General features: G+C 37.6%; 2 protein-coding genes across 15 annotated transcripts; both read right to left on the bottom strand.

Annotated features, from left to right (window-relative positions):
* Window positions 1-150: 150 nt before the first annotated feature.
* On the bottom strand, window positions 151-6,380 carry LOC135678801 (S-type anion channel SLAH2-like). 3 transcript variants are annotated; one of them, XM_065191981.1, is made up of 7 exons: window positions 4,209-4,815; window positions 3,087-3,247; window positions 2,247-2,798; window positions 1,793-1,942; window positions 1,172-1,711; window positions 706-737; window positions 151-604 (listed from the first exon to the last, which is right to left on the bottom strand). In XM_065191981.1, the coding sequence occupies exons 2-7, from the start codon at window positions 3,231-3,233 to the stop codon at window positions 226-228; spliced, it is 1,800 nt and encodes a 599-aa protein (XP_065048053.1). In that variant the 5' UTR covers window positions 3,234-3,247; window positions 4,209-4,815; the 3' UTR covers window positions 151-225. The 3 variants fall into 3 exon arrangements, with proteins under 3 accessions (XP_065048053.1, XP_065048052.1, XP_065048051.1); XM_065191980.1 differs by lacking the exon at window positions 4,209-4,815 and adding an exon at window positions 5,554-6,380 and having other exon boundaries at window positions 1,172-1,942; XM_065191979.1 differs by having other exon boundaries at window positions 1,172-1,942; window positions 4,209-4,814.
* Window positions 6,381-8,034: 1,654 nt separating this feature from the next.
* LOC135678799 (uncharacterized) lies at window positions 8,035-13,217 on the bottom strand. 12 transcript variants are annotated; one of them, XM_065191966.1, is made up of 4 exons: window positions 12,960-13,199; window positions 11,972-12,063; window positions 11,698-11,728; window positions 8,035-10,614 (listed from the first exon to the last, which is right to left on the bottom strand). In XM_065191966.1, exon 4 carries the CDS (start codon window positions 10,361-10,363, stop codon window positions 8,459-8,461), a length of 1,905 nt encoding a protein of 634 aa, XP_065048038.1. In that variant the 5' UTR covers window positions 10,364-10,614; window positions 11,698-11,728; window positions 11,972-12,063; window positions 12,960-13,199; the 3' UTR covers window positions 8,035-8,458. The 12 variants fall into 12 exon arrangements, 11 of the variants coding, with proteins under 11 accessions (XP_065048038.1, XP_065048046.1, XP_065048047.1 ...); XM_065191974.1 differs by having other exon boundaries at window positions 11,972-12,040; XM_065191975.1 differs by having other exon boundaries at window positions 11,972-12,037.
* Between the last annotated feature and the right edge of the window lie 12,727 nt (window positions 13,218-25,944).

Raw genomic sequence — 25,944 nt, 5'->3', positions numbered from 1 at the left:
GCTGAGACGGATTTTATTTGGCCCAGATGGGAACATGAAATATATGTGTTGCAACGAGTAAATGTTTTCTACAGTTAAAAGTATATACTTGTATGCCTGCTATGTCATTTTTCCTATATTGTTTGTATAATGTTACTATACAACTAGATCTGTTCCACACTACATCTCATTCATCACCAAAGAAACACCATTAAGTAAATAATCATGTTGATGCCGTCATCGGTTTCAGTATAAGAACGTGGTGGACGATATCTTGAAACCGGATGAAGCAGGCAGATGCAAGTGGCCTTCCACTTTTGATGCTGCACAAGCTTCTGAGTCCACGGTATCTGAGCTCGATGTTACCGTATGCATGCGTCCCTTGCTCCCTTTCACTCTTCTTTCGGTGATGGCAATGGAGATGTCATTAGGGAAAAGATCATGCAGGACGAAGGCATGAATGATCGTTGAAACAAGCATAACCGCTACTGTTAGGGTAGAGATGGCAGTGAGCACAATTGATAGTGTCCGAGTAAATGTGTTCTTGACTTCAGCTGAGTATCTAATGGTTGCTACGGACGCTCCTGTCATCGGGAAGGTATAAGCCCACCAAGCTAGCGAGAACCTACAATGTTGATAGAAGAGTTATAAAGGCAGTAGTTTGGGAGGAAGAAAAAGAAATTTACAATAAGTCAAACTCGGACAGAAGAACAAATCATAATATACCTGAAGCCTCGGAAGAAATTAATCCGTACAGCCTGCACAAGTGGAAATGTAAATACCCACAATTCATAAAGCTAAACAGTAACAATGGTACATATTCAGCTGTAGGAAAATGCTACTCTATTGCATCACAATTATGCTACAAAAGAACATGAATATAATTACTTGAAGGATTATGGGTCATTTGGTTACAATTTTATCACCATTAAGCACATCATTTTTTTTTCTGCTTCAAAAAATCTTTTTGTTTTTATAACTTGTAGCGTCAAGCCTGCTCTAATTAATGTTTACATCAAACAATATTGAAATATTAAGTTGTGAAAGTTTGTTCAGCTTTTAATCAATAATCACACATTCACACGTGAATTTCTTCGTGATTTCAGAAACTGTGAAGGGTTTCACAAATTTGTATACCTTATTGAAACCAGTAACTGAAAAACTACAAGTCTACGGTGTTCAAGAAACTTACAAGAGATGCATAAAGGAATAGCGCAGTGAAGTAGGCAATCTTCGAGCAGTAACCAAAGTTGCCAGTAATCTTGGCCCATGCCATGCAGGCAACACTAGGTGCTGCTACGAATAAAAAGAAAACTGGATGAAGCTCCTTTGGTAGTGTTTCGTTTGTTGGAAGCCTCTGGTATAAGGTCACAAAGAGTACAGTGTAGTGCGCTAGCCCAACGGCAAAGAAGAAGATGGGGCCTTCTTTAAGACCCAAAGATGCACCCAGCAGAGCCCCTACAAAATTACCGACAATTGATAGGTGGTTTGAAGGATTTGCCACTCTTGATAGCCTGCGTTGCCCTCCAGACATCCATTGGCCATAGATTTTTAGTTCAAGGCAGAATATTGGAGCCATTAGCACATACCAAAGCTCAGCATGCAGCTTGACGGCAACTGAGGGAGGCGCACCAATTGCTAAGAAGAGACAGGTTATCCATGGAGCGAAGAAGAAATTAACTCGTACAGGATGGTAATACTCTCGGCGTACCGCTTCAAAGTAGAATATGATCTTCAGCATATAGATGGCAGACACAAGGCCCATTAGTGCAAGTGAGATACACCATAGAGTGAGATTGATGGTCGGGCTTACATGTAGAAAAGTCATGGATGGTGATGTAGCCAATGTCTTCCACAGGATAGCTTGGCTGCTGATGCCAAGGCACATACCAAAGGAGGACACTTGGAAACGAAGAAGAAAAGGCCACTTTTTGTCTTTGGGAAGAATAAGCTCCTCTGATGCCTGCAAAATTATTACAAAATGGGGAATGAGGAACCATGCTATACTACCCTACATGCAAAAAATTAAAATCTCTAATGGTGTTCACAAATAAGTTTGACTATGTGTAGTTGGATACATTTACTCTGCTCATACCCAAATCGCAAGATTTTGTAATTTGTGTTAATGGTTTCATCCAGATCAGATATTGAAAACATGTTTATGTTCAGGAACAGATATACATAATTTGATGGTAAGCAACTCTGTAAAAGATGAAAAGCATGTCAAATTAGCAATTTCCATAAACAAGATAGCATAAAAAAGATACCTTAAGCTTGTCCAGTTCAGGCCCTTCTAAGGCATCAAAGTAGCGGCCGACCGCTGGTACAGCCTCTGGTTTAGCATTCTTTGCATCAGTTACCTCCTCTGGTTCCTGTGGTTTCCCTCGTAGGTTAGATATCTGCCTTTCAAGTTTGCCAGACCATGTCTTAAAAGATTCATAGTGTTTGTCCTTAATTCTACTGTTCTGTGATATTTGCTGTTGGCACCCCAGAGAATCTAGAATCTTTATTTCTGGAGATGTGTTTGTGTGGGAATTTCCAATCGGTATAGGCTGAGAGTGAAACTTTGACCGATTTTGTTGCTGCGGGCCAGCAGTAGCACTAATGGGATGGTTTATCTTCCCCTTAGTAGTATATGATCCGCCTTTTTCACTGTGAAGAATTCCCGTGGAACGTTCTCTATCAAATGCAGAAGGTGATGCAGGCATGCTGATGGAAATAGAATGCACATGATAGTGCTCAATCATCTGAATCGGTGAAGTTGGTGAGGAAATGCTGAGCTTTTTGGCCTGAATGTTGTCACTGATAGCTTCTCGCACCTGAAACAGGAAAGGAAAAGCAAAGATAAATGTTTCATGCCATGGTTGAACCAACTGAAGTTATTATATTTGACCACAAAATATTTACATGTAAAAGGGTGGATCTGTAAAAATTATACCTAAACACAAATAGGTCATAATTTACATGCACACAAGTAATCATATAAAGATTGGTGAAAGATACCTACAAGTTAATCTAAGCATACTGAGTTATGCACCATACATGACGGTAGTAAGTTGGCCATTGGAAACTCAAAACTGATCCATGGATAGATGATAATAACTTACTTTAGTAAATGCAAGATCTCCTCCAGGACTGTGAGTGATATCAAAATCAGCAAATGATCTGGTTGCAATGTACCTAAAAAGAGATGGAAAGCTCTCAGGACATGGGGAACCCTCCTTCGTTAAACCTTTGCATTCTTTGCCATCCATCTGGCTCTTCGAACCTAAGCCATGAAAAAAACAAATGTAAGCACATTATTTAATGTGAAGTATCTTTCGGGAGGAAGAGGAAGAAGAAATAAATTGCTGAGCAGCAAAATAAATTTTTAGTTGAAAATGTTTGAATGCACCCAAACAAAGTATCAAATTGACCTATCACAGCCTAGCATAGCAACTTAAGATTCTTAACAAGGCCAAGAAAAATAAATATTCTTTCAAGTTCCAGTTATAGAAGATCACAAATACTTGTCGCAGAAGTTCATGAACCATCAATTGTTACTTCTCCAGCATAAGTAGAAAAATAGAATCTGTGGGTACAAACAAAAGAGCCTCGATCATCCCACCTCAGTGAACCTAATTAGAGTTCCAATAAGGCAAGTGAACCAAACAAAAACGTAACGAAGAGTTCAAGCTAGTGGATGAAGATCACTATGAACTAGAAAAAGTTAAAGAACTACTCTTTAGTATCATAGAGCTCTCTTGACCTCATAAAAGAAATATTCTACACATTCACCTTGATCAAGGTGATAACCAAAACAAATAAATGCTAGATTCCATAAAGTTCAATGAACCACATAACAGCCATGTGCTTCCAAACCATCAAAGCTGAAAAGTTTTATGCTCTACTGTTTGTAGCTAAGAATTTTCAAACTACTTGTATTAGTTATCCATTGAACATGGCAGATATTAAGAAGGAATATAAATATCAGTCCAGTGAGTGCTAACAACCTAACTCAGACTTTCAAGACATATTTTTTTTCAATAACAAGAAAATCAAATTCAACTGCTCACTCTCTATCAGCGAAAACGCCATCATTGCTACAAATCAACCACCTAGGTAGCATTTTTTCTGTCAAGAAGGGAATAAAAGTGGTGCGAGAGGATTATAAACCAAGAGAATTTAGCTTATCTCACAGAGCGCTACTCCAATGGAAGGAGCAAAACAGAGCTAAAGAACCTGCATACCTGCAGTAGAAAAGGGTTCCTTCCGTCTCTCGGAAAACCACCTTTTGATCCATGCCAAGACCACCCTCTCTTCCACTGTCTATTAGAACCGAAGAGGGGATGACTCCAACGCCACGCTTCCATGGCGACGGGCGGCGGTCTGTGGCTCGTGAAAGACGCAATCTTTTCGAGACACTTATCCGCGATACTGATCCATTGTCGTCTTCGTCTTTCTCGCCGTAGAAAGCAAGCCCCTCAAACGCGGCTGCTCGGTCGGTATCTCTCCCTCTCGACCGGATATCCATGGGGAAGAACCATCAATCCCGGTCGTAGCCCTAATTCCCGCGCCGAAGTGAAACGGCGGAGGCAAGCAAGAGAGAAGCGGGCATACGTGGAGCCTGCGGAACGTGGGACCCTCATAAGTCGACGTCCAGCGAGGGCGGACGCGGCTTTCCGAGGACGTCGGGAGATTGACGGTCTAGATATTGCTCCTACGCCTATTCTTACGGCCGTGATCTTTCCACGTTTGTGTTCCCATCAGACTCTCGAGAGCCAGCTGTAGCTGGGTGTACACCTCGTCATTAATTTTGACCTATTTACAAATCGAGCCTTATAAGTTTGACTGATGAGTCTTTCTGTTACCATTATTTATAATCCGATATCATAAACCATTATTCGATATACATATAAATTCCAACAGCAGATGAATTCATATTATATCTGCCAAAATTATAATTTTATTATTATCTAACATTTAAGAGAATAAATCAAAGAAAAAAAAAATCATCACATGTACTTTAAATTAGTCAATAATAATTCACATATTTGGTGAGAGTTATGTTATAATCTATTAAAGCAAATAAGAAAAATAATATATAGAGGTTGAAATGCAATAGGAAAACAAATTATGGTTTCTGGATACCAACGCATTAGCAAATAATTCTTGATCTGCAATACATTCTTCTTTGATGAACTAAACTCTCTCCTCTCCTATCTTTTCTTTCATGTCGGAAAGTTCACAATCTGTAGTAAATCATCAAAACAATTGTGTTTATAGTACTGTTTCTCTCAGATCTCAAGAATGTGGTGATCAAAATAACATGGTTTCAGATCATGCAAAAGAAAACCCTGGCATCACTCAAAGATTAACATGAATGCAGATCAACAACATGAGGATGGTTTGATCTGAACATTCTGAATCTTATATGGGAAAAAAAAATCATCTAAAATCAGGAAGATTCAGTCTCAAGAACAGCAGAAAGCCAAACCCAAGTAAACAAGCTCCTGTTCCTGCGATGGAACCCTATGAGAACCTTCACTCCAAGTTTGATGCACCAGTAGATCATTCATGCCTGCAATTACTCACCAGTTTTCTTCTCCAAGTTGCTGCAGTCCAATGGACTTGCAACTCTCAAGCTCTTCTTCTTCTTCTTCTTCTTCTTCTTCTTCTTCTTCTTCTTCTTCTTCTTCTTCTTCTTCTTCTTCTTCTTCTTCTATTTATGTCTTGTCATATATAGGCAGGCAATAGGAGACAGTGTTCTTCCAGGCAGGTGGAAGCCCATTTGTTTACTTGGTCTTCCCATGTGCTCCTACTCCGTATGCATCCACCAACCAGCAATCGCCATGGATGATTTCTTCCCCCTTCACGCTGTGGTTCTTTCTTCGTTTCCTTTTCGTTCTTGTTTGCGTCTAGTGTTGACGTATCTGATAGCTCAGTTCTGAGTCGCTTGGACGAGTCGCAACCCTTCGACAGTGCCCATGTTTCAGTAAAGTGCACGTACTAGTGCCCAACGACAATGTAAGGCGTCGATTAAGGTGTGTTACCGTCTCCATCTCTCAATCCTCATCATAGCTTCTTTACTTCTTTCTGCAAATATATGTAATATATACGCATAGAGAGAGAGAGAGAGAGAGAGAGAGAGAGAGAGAGAGAGAGAGAGAGAGAGAGAGAGAGAGAGAGAGCTGGAAACCAACATGCTGTTCTTCTATTGCTTGGTCCGAAGTATATGCAAACATTTTTTACTACTAAACGCACGACACTTGAGAATAAAAATATCTTTGTATGCTATTTTGATGTTTGGCTCAATTCCCACTCCTTATGATTCACAAGAACAGTTGATAAACCCAATGATACTGCTGCTACGATATATCATGGAGGAAACAACTACTACATAGCTGGGTTTGATCCTCTGTCTCTGGAGACGATCTGAAATGGATCATGAAGCATACAACTGTCTATAATATATGGCATGAAATCACACATGACAATTCCAGAACACATAAAAGCACATTAAGAATTAGTAGTACCTGATCACCACCGCCAATTAGTCTTATCAAAAGGACTAGTTTCGCGCACGTACCTTCTGACCTTTGAATGTCTTGCGGAAGAAAGGGGCTGTTGCCCATTGTGAGAAGAAGAAGAAGAAGATTGATATTCCAGAAGAGAGAGAGAGAGAGAGAGAGAGAGAGGTAGGTGGAGCTTTCATGATTTGTCTATGGTGACGGAGGAGATTGAGATGGATGAACACAATAGTGACAGCTAACGAACGTCTAGTTCGAGGGAGAATTGACAGCTAACTTGCACAATACATGTGTTGTTTCTGCATTAGAAACACTGTAGCACATTTAACCTAATACAAAGCATGTAATACAGTAATATGTTACATGAAATCTCATCTTATGCAAACTGCTAGAGTCTTTAAGTATTGAGATCAGCTTTAGATGAATTTGGATCCTCTATAGTAACGAGTATTTTCCAGTGATATGTTAGAAGAATGCTAATTGATGGCTTGTCAAAACCATGCAAGTTTAGGATCATGATCGGTTCCTTATAAGGATTTGAGCCATGCATAGTGAAGCAACACAATGATCTACCCATTGTTCTTGCAAAGATCTGCGCCACTTTGCTCAAACATCAATCATAAAACCATAATTCTTTCGCGATCTTGTCGCTACCGGAGTACAAAAGATTACTATAATGAGATATCTGGTAGACCTCCATGATTAGAACCCTAAGCAGAATATATAGCTCGTGGCTTTCCTTTTCATGAGATGAACACATTTGAGAGTTCCCGACCATCTGTCGACACTTTGAGAGACTCATCTCCAGCTGCAGATTGCATCATCAGAAGTAATCATTGATTTCGTTCCTTGTACAATACATCAAAGATAGAGAGTAAATATATGGTGACCTAAGATTACTTAACTGTAGTTGAGCACCATTGGAAGCTTCTTCCATGGTCATCATAATGTTCATTGCCTCATAAGCAAAGATATGTGGCAATAAGTGGAGGATATTTGAGATGAAGCATATATTTGTGTTTGATGGTGTCCAATTGGTTCTGTAATTTATGATTTGAATGTGACAGGAAAGGTCTTAGAAGGATCCCAATTATGTAGATAAAACCAGCTTTTACTCTAAAAATACTATCAAGGGATTTCATATATATATATATATATATATATATATATATATATATATATATGTAGTTGGTGAATTTCAAACAAGGAATATGCAAATGCAGATTAATAACAATGCTTATCATTAGCACAAGAAATTCTATGAAAATTACAAGGAATCATTTGCTTAAGAAATTCTAGTTTCGAAAGAATCAATATACTCAATCTTATTTTACTATGATTTGAGCCTTTTATCACTCAGCTTACAAAGGAACAATCTTATCCATATACACATACATTAACATTTTGTAAACAGTTTATCGATATACACAGATTCATCCTTAATTTAATTTAATTCTTAAAGAACATACATGACATTGATTTCCGAACATTTTGTGAAAGCAGAGGGAAAACAAGGAACATAGGACAGTCTAACAAAACTGTTCCATAAGAGGAATGAAATATTCACATTAATGACATGTACAAAGTGACTAATTATTTAAATTATTGTTCTGAAATAAAAGACAAGCAAATTTACATAAAGCCTATTTTTCCTAATGTTCTTCCAACATTCTTTCACCTCAGTTGCTAGCAAAGGGACTGTAAGCATCATAACTCTAATAAGTCCAACTCATCCAAGTGTTTTTCCCAACATCTTTTCACACTCATCTATTAGTGAGAAGGGAATATCAGCTAAATTACGTCAAATTTAACCCAATGCAACTGTGCAATAAGAAAATTATCTTCAGTTCCACAAACAGTTGTCGCCAACAGAGCAAAAGCTACACAAAGAATCCACACCATAACTACAGAGATCAGAGTTCTCTTCCATACCCATAAAGCGAAGGAAGAGGTATCAAGCTGGTTTAACCTCACAGCCAGTTGTGAGCCACAGTACAAGACATCCCATGCTCTAGTTTAGTAACCTCAGAATCGCTTCCAGAGTCAGATATCATTGCCATAATATTTCCACCATGCACCCTACCTTCGGAAAGAGGAAACAGATCGATGTTCCGATCATTCTGCACATTCAGGGACAAATTCCCATCACAATCACCATTTATTTTCCCTGGCTTGCTTGAGATTGGGTTCTGGGAAGTGACTGCTTCCATTGTATTCCCACCATGAACACAATGGTCTTCCACAAGGGCAGTGTGTTCGATGCAGAGGCCAATCTTTGTCCCAACCAAGCGGTCACATGGGCTATCACCAGCACCTAAATTTGACCCAGGCCGGCCCCATGTGCAACGCTTCCTTCTGCCATGTGCCTTGCAGAAATCAGTGCTCCCCTGAGCAGCCTTTCCACAACCCTCCGACTTGCATCTCTTCCCCCCTCCATGTCGAACGCAGAAATCTGTCCGGCCTCTCGCGCTTCTAGTGCACTCGTGTATAGCACATCTCTTTCCCCCACCATGAGCAACACAGAACAGTGTACCGCCATGCACACTCTTTGAGCAACCACCCAGGAATGCACAGCGCTTTCCTCCACCATGCCCCTTGCAGAAGAGTGTGCTCCCTTCAGCCCCCTTTGTACAACCCAAGTGTGTGCACCTTTTGCCCCCACCATGAGCCTTGCACAGATTTGTGCTGCCCTGTGCACCCTTTGTACATTGAGGAAATTTGCACCGGCGACCACCCCCATGAGAGATGCAGAGGCCAGATTGACCTTCTGCGCTTTTTTTACAATTCTCTTTCTGGCACCTCTTGCCACCACCATGCCTTATACAAAGACCAGATCTCCCCCTTGCAGCTCGAGTGCAGCCCTCGTGGCTGCAACGACGACCACCACCATGAGCAATGCAACAGCTGGTGCGGCCTTCAGCACTTTTGGTGCAACCAAGATGTTCGCAGCGTCGGCCACCTCCATGGGATTTGCAGAAGATGGTCCTGCCCTCAGCTCCCTTTTGACAACCTGATTTTTGGCACCTCCGACCTCCTCCATGAGCAATGCATAATCCAGAAGCACCACGGGCTCCTTTACCACATCCAGGAAACTGGCAGAGTTTTTTGTTGGTGGTGCATAATTGAGCGACCTTAGAAGAGGAGGCAACAGGGCTTTTCTGCATTTGTATCTTGGTTGATGAGAGATCTGGTAGCCTAACTGGACAATGGTTGTCATGAATCATTTGGCTGGAAAGACACCGGCTACCAATCTCCGTAGTAACTAAATATGGCAATAAATTATTTCCACATTTCCAACTTGATGATGTTGATCCTTCGTCAACTGTTGCTGCCAAACAAACTGTTATTGGTTTATCCAATATATTCTGATGATGAGATGAGACTGGGTCTATGCTTGTCATAGCAGATTCAGATGGCCCCACTGACAAACTCAACTCAAGGTCAAACTTATTTTCAGTCTCCAATGCTCCTAAAGTAGCAGCAGCAGGTTTTACGGGGCTTGTTGTATTCCCATTACCAAGTTTAAGATCAACATTTAAGCCATAATCCATGAATAACTCCTCGACTGTTTGTTTTTCTGAAAAAACTGTGCAAGCAATTGTGGAGCTCTTGTTGTTACTATATGAGAAACTCAATGGATCACCTAGTCCAAGGGCAGGTAAAGACTTGCCCAGACCTCGAGTTACATCGATATCTTCTCTTTTCCTCTTTATTCCTTTGGAATTGGTAGTGCAAAGACTGTGGGAGCTTGAGGAATCAAGCCGTAAAGTGGTGTCAGTGTGATCACGATCCCCCACTTTACTGCTCCAATCATCAAATGTATCAAAACATGAAGCACTCAGAACCAAGCCCAATGACCCAATCCTGCTATCCATAATTCCTATCGTCAAATCTTGATAGAAAGGAACCAGTTGCCTGACCTCCAAGACCAATTGAGTAACCAAGATTAAAACTAAGGTTACAAATCTTCAAAGAAGTCCTTGCAACCTCCGCTAACAAAACCTGAAGTATCTCTGCGGTCCATTTCTGCAGAGTAGTTTACGTCCTTTGTAGTGACTTTTAGACTAAGAAACAAATTTAGTAGCAGAAAATGGCACAGTCAAGCAAGATCACAGCAGCCACTTTCCTGTCAGAGAAACAAACTAATTAAAATATCATTTAGCGAAACTGAAGGAGACAAGATCATATAAATTGACTTCTGAAAATAATGTATCAACAACTTTCCTTATATAAACAAAGAAAAACAAAAAAGGACAACCCAATGCATGACCTCCCACCGATGCAAGGGTTTGGAAAACGTCAATGTATACAACCTTACCTTTATAGTTAGAGAGGTTATTTCTAAGACATGAACCTTGACCTTTGAGGTCACAAAGGAGCAATATTACCATTTGACCAAGGTCCAACCTTAAAGACCCTCTCAAGACAAACAAATAATAATAATAGAGTACACTCTTGATGGAGGGAAATCGTAACAATGAGGTTGGAGAACAAAAATCAAAGAAGTCGATTTAGTTCTTTGCTGTCGAGTTAATTGGTTAAAAAAAATATATCATATCTTCAAAGGAAAGCAAGGGAACACCTTGGATGATACCAAAAGAATGATTAGATTGCGAGTCTCACCTTAGGATCTATGCATCAAACATAACAGGCCAGAAGATTAAACATTTGCAGATATATTTGATTCACATTTTACATAAAGTGTTTCAGGGCCTTGGTGCTTTTATACAAATAGCTCCTATTATGGGCGGGTACAACAAGCAATAAAAAGCTTGTGTAGTCTGCACTTAGTGGGCAGAGCCCCAACATGAAACAGCACTAAATAAGGTTTCGGCTGGGTTCACCAACAAGCAACCAAAAGTTCGTATAGCCTGCAGAAAGATTGACTGCAACTTGGCAGCCATGCAACAAGTCCACATACTTGCAAAGAAAAAGCTGTCACATTGGCACCAGGTGAGTTTTGTGCAAGCATCCACAGAACTGCCATTTGCTAGGTGCAAGCAGTTAAAGCTCCTCTCTAACTCTAAAAAGGAGGAGAATTTACCTCCACCTCAGAAGAAAAGGAAAGTAAAATGTTCTTTTTCTGTGTCATGGATGAGTAGCACTACACAAGGAGTAAAACAACTCAAATTAACAAGAGGATTCGATTAAAAGAGAAAGGAAACATTTTGATCAGCGAGAAGCTCCAAAAGCATAGGTTGTGTCGTACCTCTGGGGCAATAAAAAACTTCCAGGACTTACTGCACCGAAAAATATGAACATGACTCAAATAAGGAACAAGCTACAATTCCTCTTCAGAAAAGATAAAACATAGGGAAAACCAGATTCCCAAAACATGATCCCGGGATAACCGATAGAAATACTTCCATCCACAAGGAAGTCAATTAACACCATCAACAAGTAGCCAGAAAAGCACTGACAGAACCACAGCCAATAACAAAGATCTATGCAATTGAGAAGTTGCTTGAGGAAGCTAAACTAACCTCAGTTACTTTTGGGACTTCGCGAGGGTAGGCCAGTTCCCAACAACAGCATGCTAGGATACAGAGCTGCTGATGATAAAGGGTTTTGTTCGCTATAGATAAGAATAAAACAGTAAGAACCAAGAAAGGCATAATATGAAAGCAAAGAAATAGCCAGATCAACAGAATCTTGCTACATGTATGTATCATATTCTATAAATCCCATCTATAAGATCGCTAAGTAGCAATTCATGACCTTTCCTTATATTTACCATGTAATTTATGGACCAGTATTTATGAAAATCCCTAACCAAATTAAAGATAACAGCTTTTTCACCAAACAAAACTGAGACAGCTATTTCTTTTTATAGGGAAATATCTACCAGACCTCTTGAAGAAAAAATTTCCAGATTCCATCCTCGAAACACGAACGAGGGAAAAAGAGTGGTGAAAACAGAGAAAGCTAGGAAACAAGGAGAGCTGTATGAATATGCCTGCATGTAAGAGTCTTTACCAAATCTCACTGGTCCGATGAGACCTAAATGGCAAGCCACAACCCCTTCTCTTGGGGCCATGAAAAACTGCTCAAAACTCCATTCTTAAACCAAAGACAATGGCTTCTGGCCCGAATAAAAGAAGAAACGGACAAAGTTTTATATTAACAAAGAGACAAGTTCATCTACCACAACCTATTGATAACTTCACAAAACGAGTTTTTTTTCTTCTTGCATGACGACACGAGATGAAATGGAAAGAGTACCAAAAGGAGTTCCTTTCTTTTTTTTATGAGAGAGGATACCAGAAAGGTCGATTCTAATTGACCGAAGAGAGAATACAAGATCGAAATTTTCGACCCCAAAAACACACGATTCAGCACGAAATTCACATTCCAGCACTCCGAACCAAGTGAGGAAGATCAAGAACGAACAGACCGGAGCATAAACACTCGGAATCCCACTGGGAAAGAGTGACTACCCAATCAAGCGAAAACAAGGCAGAGAGGATGTACCTCATCTCGAACGACCGTAGATCGAGAAGAACAAGGAACCGGGGAACCTAATCCGCAGCGCCTGCAACGCGAACCGAGGAGAGGAACCGAAAGCCAATGCAGGAGGAAGAGAAATGACCGGGAGATGTCTCAGAGGCTGCTGAGCAAAAGGCAAGCGGTGATTCGCGGACCGATTTCACCTACGACTTGGCGGACGACACAGTGACGTGGCGAACACTTCGACGGTTCTTTTGTGGATGTGCGCCCACAACCGCTTGTCGTAAGGGACGACGTAACCTAAGTCGGTTCGTTAAGCATCGCCAATAAATATCGAGGGCTCGCGCACGTTAAGGGGCAACGGCGCAGGATAAGTCGGCGGCGGGTCCCGCCGCGACAGTGACGGGGACGGTCGGCGGAAGCGAGGGCACGTCATCCTCGGCGCTCCACCCCGCGCGGGAACCCGCCGCGGCGGGGCCCGGGGCCATGAGGGTGTAGGCTCCTCTCCAACCACGACGCCACCTCTGATCTGATCCGACGGATGTCATGTATCACTGATTCGGGCTCCACATATATAAGCGCCTTCGACGGTCGAGATCTAAGAGTCATCGCCGACAAGTGATATGCTGTTGTAGGGGATCCCGCCTCAACCAGAAACGGTTGCCCGCAGCAGCGTAGTATCTCGTGGGTCTCTTTCCACGATTGGGTGGGTTGGGTGGGATCCGCGGGCCCCATTTACGAATCAGGTCCATCCATATCTAGTGTTAAATGTACATGATTTGAGAAGCATAAAGAATATATATATGCATATTCATGCATGTCATTTGAAATAAATGTTTCCTAATAAAGAAAAGCTAGCTCGGTATTGCTTGTGAGGTTAAACTAAAACATCAGATCACAGCAAACATAAGCTATCATAATAGCTTAATGGCTCTTTCTGTTGACAAGATGTGAATGTTGACCACATAGTTTGAGAAATGGCCTATGCTGCTTGGTTGAATGAATACTGCTCAGCCACATCATTTTCTGTTCTTAGAAGTTTCTTCCCACAGACAAAGAGGTGGATTAATTATAGCACTAAATCCGAAAGTACCGAAGCAACATGCAAATACATGGTGCTGTTCTGATCCTGTTTGGAACTCAGTGGTTATGACACAAGGATCTCTGGCCCCCTCCCTAGAAAGAGAAGAGTGGGTCTATGAGCTTGCTGCATCGGAAACATGAAGAGAAACAGTGGGCAGTGATGTTTACTGAGGTTGATTTCAGAGAAAGTTTACTCTATCGTGGCTTCCTTTGTATGATATGGAAAAAGTATCCGACCTTGCAAAGATATGGCCTGCCGACCTCATCACCATGGCATCTCAAGTCATGTGCTCCAGAGCTGACACATTGCAGATGGCCATTGTTGGCCTCATCTCTCTCTAGTGGAAGTTCAAGATGAGAGGATCACAGAGGGAAAATAATTGCAGATCTAGTATCTGGCATCTTCTACATCGACTTTCAAATGTGGTGAAAAAAGGATACCTTTTTTGTGTGCGACTCTCCTGCACTTCCATCTTCCTCCCTGATCACTTTGTGTGCGACTTTCCAACGATCTAAACCATGACTTCAGTAGCAAGGACATGCCAGTGGAGCTTTCACATGGCAGATGTGCAAAAAGACACATGCTTTGCAAAAGAAATGTGAAATCTAGCCACCTAAGAGCATGATCTTTTCACCCTTTCACTTTGGTGGAAAGGGATACACTTTTGTGTGTGTGTGTGTGTGTGCATATGTGCTCTCTAATCTGTGTGTGACCTTCCATTTCTTCTAAGGGATGACTTTAGCAGTAGGGAACATGCCAAAGTGGAGCTCCCACAATATAATAGCACAGAAAGATGGATGCTTTACAAAAGATTCACATGTGTAATGTAGCCACCCAAGACCATGATCCTTTGCTTCTATTCTTGTTTTGAAAGATAGTAAAGACCTACTGTGAGATCTGTCTGATACCATGTCACTGCTCTTTATGAACACTACACAAGTCTCCAACAGGAGAATTTACTAGGAGCATCTCAGAAACACCACAAAGATCATGTTACTTCTTCTCTCCATTCCTTGTAGTTTAATCACATGAGTTGTATGTGTTTTGATTTTTCTCCCAGAATGGAAGACACATGGAATCTGGTCATGGATTTGGAGATCAGGCTTGGGTTTTAGACTGTGGCATGTTGTCTTGGTAGGATTCTTGAAACTTAAACTAGTGGACTCAACATCTGGATTTGTTTAATCTCCATCTTACCTTGCGACGAATTTTCGTAGTTCAAGATCAGGCACACTGCAACATCATCACGATCAGATTGTGACGAGAGAAAAATAATAGTCAACAATTGATAAAATAGTGTCAATGCCAAGCTGTGGCAATTGTTTACAATCATACTAGTAGGTTTTTGTTGGAATGATGACAAAATTGAAAGCAGCAGAAAGTAAATATTTTGTGTGATTCAGCTAAGCTGTATTTTGGCTTCGAATCTCCGTAGGTGTAGGTTGCAACGAAACGATAAAAATATAATACTATGATGTAATTAAAAGAAATCATTTAGTTCAAAAAAATTATTATAGTATTTAAATAAGAGATAAAGACAAAAACACTTACAAGATATTTTCATGTGCATACCCCTTATCTTGCTTCATAAATTATGGTCTTATTTATAAGACATAGTGGTAACTACTTCATTCCACCATGTCACTCATGATTGAGTTAGGTGTATGAACTACCCTATAACTTTTAAATCATGGGTCACTTCTTAAAACATGCCTATAACTACCTAGAACATGATAACTACCTACATAACTACTATGAATCAATTCTCAACACTCATCCTTGATTCATAGTTGCATATACCGATTTACGATATGAAATAAATATGCTTTGGAACTGGAAGTGACTTGGTAAGGATATCTGCAACTTGTTTATTTATTCCATAATACTTCATTGCTATGACTCCACTTGCTACAAGATCTTGGATAAAATGATAACGTATCTCTATATGCTTCGTTCTTCAATGAAATGTTAGATTCTTCGTCATTGCAATTGTGGCTTTGTTGTCACAAAATATTTCCATTGCTTCTTTTTGTTCTTGACGAAGATCTTCAAGAAGTCTTCTAAGATATATTGCTTCACAAGCTACTGATGTTGCGGCTACATATTTTGCTTCCGATATCGATAACATAGTTGCTGCTTGCTTTTTTTAATTATAAGATATAGCTCCTGATCTAAGGCTAAAAATATTGTTTGAAGGATTCTTTCTATCATCTAAAGCTCTTGCCCAATCACTATCAGTGAAACCAAATAATTTATATTTAAAATTATGAGAATAATAAATACTATAACCTGTAGTTTCAATAATATAACGCATAATTCTTTTAACAGTTTCGAGATGATGTTTGCTTGGGTTATGTATAAACCTAAATACTACACCAACAAAAAATGTAATATCTAGTCAAGTATGAGTTAGATAAATCAAACTTTTATAGTATCTTACATTTGTCAGACATGCACTATCTTCAAGTTTTAATTTCTCATTTACATTCATGGGTGTTACTCCAACTTTGTAATTAATAATATTAGATTTTTTTAGTAGATCTATTACATACTTTCTTCGTGAAATAAAAATTTCATATGAACCTTGCTTCACTTCTAACCCAGAAAATAGTATAGTAGGCCTATATCTGACATTTCAAACTTATTCATTATGTATTTTTTAAATTATGCTACAAAAGAGTTAAATGAACTCATATATATAATATTATCAACATAAAGATAAATCATTAGAATATTATGTTCGCATTCTTTCTTTAGATAAAGAGTAAATTTATTATTGCTCCTTTTAAATCCATTTTAATAAAAATAATAATCAATTTTACTGTACTATTTTAGCTTATTTAAGCTCATAAAGAGTTTTTCTTAGCTTATACATATTTTCTTCCTGTCTTTTAACCAATAAACCTTCAGGTTGAGTAACAAAAATCTCTTCGTATAAATCTCCATTTAAAAACGTAATTTCACATCAAACTGATAAACAGACGCAGCTAAAGCTAAGAAAGTTCTCATGGTTTCGAATCTAGCAACTAAAGAAAAAGTATCATCAAAATCAATACCTTGTTGTCGTGAATATCCTTTTGCTATAAGCCGAGCCTTATGCTTTTGGATACTTCTATCTATATTAAACTTTGTTTTGAATACCCATTTTAATCCAATAGTTTTATTTTCTTTCAGTAGATCCATAGGCTACCAAGTTTCATTCTTCTCAAATGATTTGATTTTCTCCTTCATTACTTTTCATCATTCCTCTTTTTCAACTGCTTCCTCAAAAGTTATAGAATCTGAAATAAATAAAGCAAATATTGAATCATAAATTTATGTTAGTGATTTGAATTTTCCTAAAGGAGTTTCATCTGAGGAATCAGAACTTGAACGGCTACTATGTGAGGTTGACGGTGAACTTGTTGGAGCAGGATCTGTCACTTGATTCTGTAGAGTGTCTAGTTCTATTAGAATATGAATTTATGTTTCACCTTAATTGGTCTCCCAATTCCAACTTACCCTTTCGTCAAACATAATATTTCTATTAATAATAACTTTGCCGCTAACAAGATTATACAATCGATATACTTTGGATTGTAAGGAATAACCAATTAAAATATATTTTTCATATTTTTTATCAAGCTTGTGATGGTTTTGTGAATTCACTAAATTATAAGCAATACAACTAAAAATTCTCAGATGGTTTACACTTGGTTTTATACCATACTAAGTCTTAAAAGAGTTTGATTCATAACAACCTTTGTTGGCAAAATATTTAATAAATAAACTGTTATTACAATTGTTTCTACTCAAAACTGATTTGGAAGGTATTTTCTTTTAAGCAAACTTCTTGCCATTTCAACAACTATTCGATTTTTATGTCAGCTACACCATTTTGCTCCGGTGTATATAGTGTTGTCAATTCTCTGTGAATACTATTTTCTTCATAAAAAGAATTAAACTCATTAGATAAAAATTCACCACCTCTATTTGTCCAAAGTGTCTTTATGTATCTACCACTTTGCCTTTCTATAAGTGCCTTGAATTTTTAAAAATTATCAAATGTTTCATATTTTAGTTTTAGAAAATATACCCAACTCATGCAACTATAATCATCAGTAAACAATAGAAAATATTGACTTCCACTAAATGATTTTGTATTCAGGTCCACATAAGTCAGCATGAATTAATTCAAGACAATTAGATGCTCTCCATACTTTTCCAACATGAAATAGTTTTTTATTTTGTTTGCCATAAATATATCCTTCACATACATCAAGTGTATTAATTTTGGGCAATCCAAAAACTATTCCTTTTTTATTTAACAATCTTAAACCCTGTTAAGGTGTCCATATCTTAAATACTATAAATTAGACTCATTCTTTTGAGTTACGACAAGAGCATGCTTTTCAATATTTAAAACATCAAGTGGAAACATCTTCTTTTGTATCATACAAACATTTATCATAATCAAACCAGATTTTTTTATCTTTAATAGTACATGAACCATCATGAATATTTATCATCTATCAATTGTCCAACACTCAACAAGTTATATGATGAACCAGGAACAAAGAAAATATTATCGAGGTATTTTACCTTTCCTTAATTTGTCTCCATCTCAATTGTTCATTTTCCTTCCACTTAGATTTGTTTGTTATTTCTAGGTCTAACTTTCAACTTATGAGTTTTATGAGTTTCATCAATATCTCTAAATATTGATTTTATACCTTACATATGATTAGAACATCTACTATCTAAAAATCAAATATCATTTGAGATATCTGTGAATGAGTCATAAACAACTTACTATTTTCTTTATTTTCCTCCATATAGCTTGTTTGCTTTTCTCTTTTCCAGCAATTTATCTTCAAGTGACCAATCTTTTTACGATAGTGACATTGAATTCCACTCTTATAATTTTTTTATCATAATTTGATTACCTTTATTCATCATGCTCATCAAAGAACATTAAATCTGCCCATACGTAGATTATTGGGAAATCTAGGGGGCATCATCACATGCGCAGCAGAAGAACATTAAAACAAAATCCCCAATTTCCCAAATATATGTTCGTCATCGTACAAAGATTGGTGCGCAAATACCTACGAAAATTAAAACTGCGTATAAGATAGATTGTGTTACTTAGGGATATCGTATATCCCTGAATCCTTACAGATATCTAGAAGAGGGTGAAGGAGGTCAAGCGTCATCCTCTCTAGTGGTGATCCACACAATAGAACTGCGACGATGCTCCTCAAATCTCTAGGCCTATTATTTGAGATGGAGAGAGGGAGGAGAATAGGAGAGGTAACCAAAAGGCTCTAGCTTATGAACCATTGAATCTCTCCTATTTATATAGGTTCCTTGTTAATTTAACCCTAATGGATCCTACCATATTGGGTATTGGATCTCCAGCCAACTACCCAAGCCTCTTAGATTGGTGAATCCCTATCCAATAATCTCTCATGGGCTCTTATTAGATCTCATCCATATGATCCAATAATTTAGGGGCTTATTGGATATCCAATAAAATTGGGGCTCCGGCAGATATCTCATATCCGAACCTCTACTCATCGCAACGCCTACCATATGTGTGTGACTCTCTAGGCCCAATATCGATCTGGTCATGAGTCATACATATCAGAACTCCTTCTAGCTCAATAAATTATTATCTTCATAATAATTCACTGGACTTATTAACTACGGACGTACTAGGCCACTACGCCGTAGTCCTCATGCGATACAGGAGAATACAATCCATTGAATCTATCTATCCTTAGTTATCGTAAACCTATAGTCCCTTATTCATCTAATATTCTAGAGACCGTATACCGGGCATGGTGTTGTCAGACCCATATGATTTCTAATCGAGTCTCGCTCTAATCGGATTCTCCGGGAGAACTCTTTCTCTCTCAATCCAAATGACCTTAGCTAGGGATTTGTCTAAGCAAGAACATATAGGATATTCCTTTCATGACACTGAGAGTGGATGATTCTCTATTGACACTCAATAGTTCTCATAAAGTTGGCTACCACTTCTGATGACCAGTTGTATTAGATCTAGAACCTCCAGACCTATAAGTCTGGTATCAAAGAATGAAGTACTCATACAGGACATCCTTGGTGTCTTAAGTCTACGGACCAGATACACCATTGGGACTACGGAATCACTATCTGACAATAAGTTATCATCAACCATCCAGCATTTCGTAAGCGGATCAATCAGTAAACTCATTCTCCAATGAGCACTTGTATTGTATCCCTAATGTTCCAACACGAGCAGCTATGAGACCAACTGCATCCATCATATGGACAGGTATACAATACACCAGTTTGTCCAGTTATCTCGATGTCCCTCTCGAGTAACCTATGATCGGGATTATTTAGGATTTGTGTTTAAAGGTGAATTGGTCTCATTATCGTGATCTCATCACGATCCGATTCCCATTGCATAGTGTTGAATCTCGGATTTTAATGATAAAATCAATTGATAAATTATTTGATCCAATCCATGTGTTGAGATAAGTGTGCAAGATTAACTACGATAGTAATAAGGCGTAAAGCAGATGATGGGCCGGAGTCGAAGATTACATTACTACAAATCTCCTTAATCCTCTCTTGCACTTTTACGAAAGCTTTCAAGTTCAAATTCTCTCCGAAACGGATTGAATCGAAACCATTTTCGTCGAAATCGATTTTAATAGAAACAAACATTTTTCTGAAATTGAGAAAGTTTTCCGTTACACTAATTCACCCCCCCCCCCTCTTAATGCCGCTCTTGATCCTAATAATTGGTATCAGAGCAAGGTTCACTCTCGTTCGATTTAAAACCCAAGAGAGATGACATTTGCCGACAACCAAGAGGGTCATTTAATTACACGTCCGTCCATGTTCAATGGGATGAATTACATATATTGGAAGACTAGAATGAGAATCTTCCTAATTTCAATGGATTTTGAATTATAAAATATTATAGAAAATGGGTATCAAAAGTCTTCTCTTCCAATGAACAATTGGAATGAGTTAGAGAAGAAGACTTTCGCCTTAAACTCAAAGGCTATGAATGCCTTGTTTTGTGCCTTAGATAAAAATAAGTTTAATCATGTGTCTATTTGTAAAACTGCTTTTGATATTTGGCACATACTCGAAGTGACTCATCAAGGTACTAGTAGAGTGACAGAGTCAAAAATTAATCTTTTAGTACATACTTATGAGTTGTTTCAAATGAAACCGAGTGAGACCATTAGAGACATGTACACTCGATTTACGGATGTCGTCAATGGTCTAAAAGGACTTGGTAAAGGTTTCTCGAATTTTAAACTTGTTAATAAAATTTTAATATCCCTTCCAAAGAGTTGGGACCCTAAAGTCACGGCCATTCAAGAGGCCAAAGACTTAAATAATTTTCCTCTCGAAAAACTAATTGGGTCACTAATGACCTACGAGATGACTTATAAAGCTCATGAAGAGTTTGATGACACCTTTCCAAAGAACAGAAAGGATATGACACTAAAAACCCAAGAAAACCACTTGAAAGAAAACTCAAGTGATGAGGACTTTGATGAAGACATAGCACTCTTAACAAGAAAAATTAAAAAATTCATAAAAAGGAACAAATTTAAAAATGACACTAAAAATAAATTTGAATCCAAGAAAGATCAAGTAATATGCTACGAATGCAAAAAGTCGGGACATTACAAGAGCGAATGTTCCCTAGCCAAGAAGAGACAACCAAATAAGAAGGCTCTTAAAGCAACATGGGATGACTCAAGTGCATATGAAGAAGAGGAGCCTACCATCATCGAGCAAGTTGATCACTATGCACTAATGGCCATTGGAGATGAGGTGAGTAGTTCTTTTGATGCAAATTTATCCTTTGATGAACTATTAAATGCTTTTCATGATTTATTTGATGAATACAAATTAATTAGTAAAAAATATAAATTATTAAAAAAGGAGCATGCTTCTTTTGTTGGTGATTTCGATAGATTAAAAGTTGAGCACAATGATAGTTTAGCTCCATGTACGAAATGTGATGAACTAGAAACACTTAGAAAGGAAAACTTGCTACTCAAAGAAGCCTTAGAAAAAATTGAGGTTAGTAGCAAGTCCTTGAACATGATCCTTACCAATAAGGGTCACGTTCATAGAAAAAGCGGAATCGGATTTGTGAGTAGCTCTCACCAAAATTCAACCACCTTTGTTAAAGGCCCAACTTTGCATGTTTCATCCCGAAATAAATGCAACTTTTGTTGTAAATCTGGGCATATAGCTTATCATTATCCATTCAATAAATGTAGTCCACATAAATTGATTTAGGTTCCTAAAAGAACTTCAAATGACTCAATACAAAATGATAAGCTATTTAGATCGATTTTTGAGACACCTAAGGTCAAATGGGTACCTAAAAATCATCCATTTTATAGAAAAATGTACCATCACAAGCCACGAGCAAGAGATGGTACCTTGATAGTGGATGCTTAAGGCATATGACCAGAGATCCATTTTAATTCTCTAAGCTCACTAGTATAGACGAAGGATATATCACCTTCGGAGACAACAACAAGGGTAAAATCATTGACAAAGGAACCATAGGTAATAAATATAACTTCTTTATTGAAGATGTGTTATTGGTATCATTAAATTTGAATCCAATGCTTGCATTATTGAAAAATCACACAAAAATACATCTATGATTGCCTTAAAACAAAATAATGTATACACCATCAACATTAATGATCTATGTAATGAAATGTGCTTTTCAATTTTGAATAACGATGCTTGGCTTTGGTATAGGAGATTAGGTCATGCTAGCATGAAACTAATCACTCAAATTTCATCTAAAGAACTTGTAAGAGGAATTCCTCATATCAAGTATGTCAAAGATAATGTGTGTGATGCATGTCAACTAGGAAAACAAATAAAAGGTAGTTTCAAATCTAAGAACCAAATAAGCATCTCTAGACCTTTGCAATTGATCTATATGGACTTGTTCGGACCAATTGTTACATCAAGCCTAGGAGATAGCAAATACGCATTTGTTGTGGAAGATTTTAGTAGATACACATAGACTTATTTTTTAACATACAAAAGTGATTACTTTATGTATTTCTCTATGTTTTGTAAACTAGTTTAAAATGAAAAGGGTTTTATGATTTCGTCAATACGAAGTGATCACGATGGTGAATTTCAAAGCCATGATTTCTAAGAATTTTGTGAATCTAATGGATACAATCACAACTTTTCTACTCCAAGAAATTCTCAATAAAATGGAGTAGTAGAAAGAAAGAATAGAAACTTACAAGAAATGACTAAAACCATGTTAAATGAACATAGCCTACCTAAATATTTTTGGGCCGAAACCGTAAATATAACATACTATATCATGAATAGGGTTCTAATAAGACTATTACTTTCCAAAACTCCTTATGAGTTGTGGAACAACAAAAACCTAATATTTTATATTTTAAAGTTTTCGGATATAAATGCTTTATATTGAATGAAAAAGATACCTTAGGAAAGTTTGATGCAAAATCCGATGAAGGAATTTTTCTTGGTTATTCTTCCATTTTTAAAGCTTTTCATATTTTTAATAAAAGAACTTGGTTATAGAAGAATCAATTCATGTGGTTTTTAATGAAGTTTCCGAAGTTAAGAAAAATGATTTCGATAATGATGTTAATTTTGATTCTTTGAATTTAAATGAAACCCCTTCTCCATCTAGCAACTTAGATGCATCTTCTTCCGAAACATCCTTACCCAAGGAATGGAAGTATATAGATGTTCATCCTAAGGAGCTAATCATAGTAGACACATCAAAAGGGGTTCAAACTCGTTCCTCTCTTAAGATTTTTTGTGCAAACACCACTTTTCTCTCCCAAATTGAACCTAAATGCATTGACAAGGCCTTGAAAAATGATTCATAGGTTATCGCAATGTAAGATGAGTTAAATCAATTTGAGAGAAATGAGGTGTGGAAGATTATTCCGAGGCCAAATGACCATTTAGTTATTGGTACTAAATGGGTCTTTAGAAATAAACAAGATGAACTGGGTATTGTGGTTAGAAACAAGGCTAGATTAGTGGCCAAAGGTTTCAACCAAGAAGAATGGATCGATTATAAAGAGATTTTCGCTCTTGTGGCATGATTAGAAGCCATAAGGATGCTCCTTGCCTATGCTAGTAGTAACAATTTTAAGTTATTTCAAATGGATGTTAAAAGTGCTTTTCTTAATGTCTTTATTTCCAAAGAAGTTTATATTAAACAACCTCTTAGATTTGAGAATGATAATCTTCATAATCATGCGTATAAATTGACTAAAACTCTATATGGATTGAAACAAGTCCTAAGGGCTTGGTATGAGAGACTTAGCTCATTTCTTATCGAAAATAATTTCTCTAAAGACAAGGTTGATACTACATTTTTATCAAAAATTTTAAAAATAATTTTTTTATTATTCAAATTTATGTTGATGATATTATTTTTGGTTCTATGAATGAATCTCTATGTGAATCATTTGCTAAAATTATAAGTCTTGAATTTGAAATGAGCCTAATGGGGGAGCTAACCTTCTTTTTAGGCTTACAAATCAAACAACTTAATAATGATATTTTTATTGGTCAAACAAAATATGCATTAGACTTACTAAAATAGTTTAATATGGATAGTTCAAAGGCTATCAATACTCATATGAGTACCTCCACTAAGTTCGACATTGACGAAGGTAGAGAAAGCTTTGATAAAAAATCTTATAGGGGTATGATAGGTAGTTTGCTATACCTCACCATAATTAGACCGGATATTATGTTTAGTATAAGACTTTGTGCTAGATTTCAATCTAATCCCAAGCAATCTCATTTAAAAGCTGTCAAAAGGATTTTTAGATACCTAAAAGGAACTCCTAAATTAGGATTATGGTATCTAAAATAAAAAAAAATTGAACTGCTTGGTTATGTCGATGCTGATTTTGCTGGGTGCCTAATAGATAGAAAAAGTACATCCGGAATGTGTCAATTTTCAGAACACACACTTATCTCTTGGTCCTCCAAGAAACAAAATTCAATTGCACTATCCACAACCGAAGTCGAATACATTGCGGCAAGTGCATGTTGTGCATAAGTTGTATAGATTAAAAATACGTTAGAAGATTATAAATTTTTTCTTCAGAATATTCCTATAAAATGTGACAATACAAGTACAATATGTTAAAAAAAAAATCCTATTCAACACTCCAGAACTAAACACATTTACATTAGGCATCACTTCATATGAGATCTTATTAATATTCATGATGCAATATTAGAGTTTATTGATACGAAACATCAATTAGCCGATATCTTTATAAAACCCTTAAATGAAGAACAATTTGATTTTATTAGAAGAGAATTAGGGATGTTAAACTGTCTAAATGCATGAATTTGTTAAATTTTCATTTTCGGACTTTCTTGATCACTCACCTGAATCAAGATCTTATAGTGTGTGCAATGAGCCATATGCATTTTTCCATACGAGTTTTTATGATGTTTGTGTACAAATGATAAATCATGAACTTATGGTATGTATTTTACAATACGAGTTCAATATAATGTTCGAGTATGGTATGCATTTTATATGATGAATCATGAATGTACAATCTTTAATACGAATTTTCTTCTCTTATGATACAAATTTTACATGATAAGATTGTGTGGTTCACAACAATAAAAATCTTGCAAGCTATAAGTTGGAATCACCCCCCTCCCCCCCACACACAACTATGTGAGCAGTGCTCACTGCCTGTAGGTGGTGGCACCGCCCAATTGGTGGTAGCACCGCTAGTTGTCACGGGTGGCAAGCGGTAGCACCTCCCGCAACCTGCCCCTTAGAAGCACCAAGTTAGGGCCGGTGGTAGAACCGACCCCAACACATTCTGTACTCCTCCAAACAACACCAAACCTCTT

Source organism: Musa acuminata, chromosome BXJ1-7 (genome assembly GCF_036884655.1).
Source record: "Musa acuminata AAA Group cultivar baxijiao chromosome BXJ1-7, Cavendish_Baxijiao_AAA, whole genome shotgun sequence".
Lineage (NCBI taxonomy): Eukaryota > Viridiplantae > Streptophyta > Magnoliopsida > Zingiberales > Musaceae > Musa > Musa acuminata.
The sequence above is the reverse complement of the archived record's forward strand: the minus strand, read 5'-3'. Positions and strand labels throughout refer to the sequence as shown.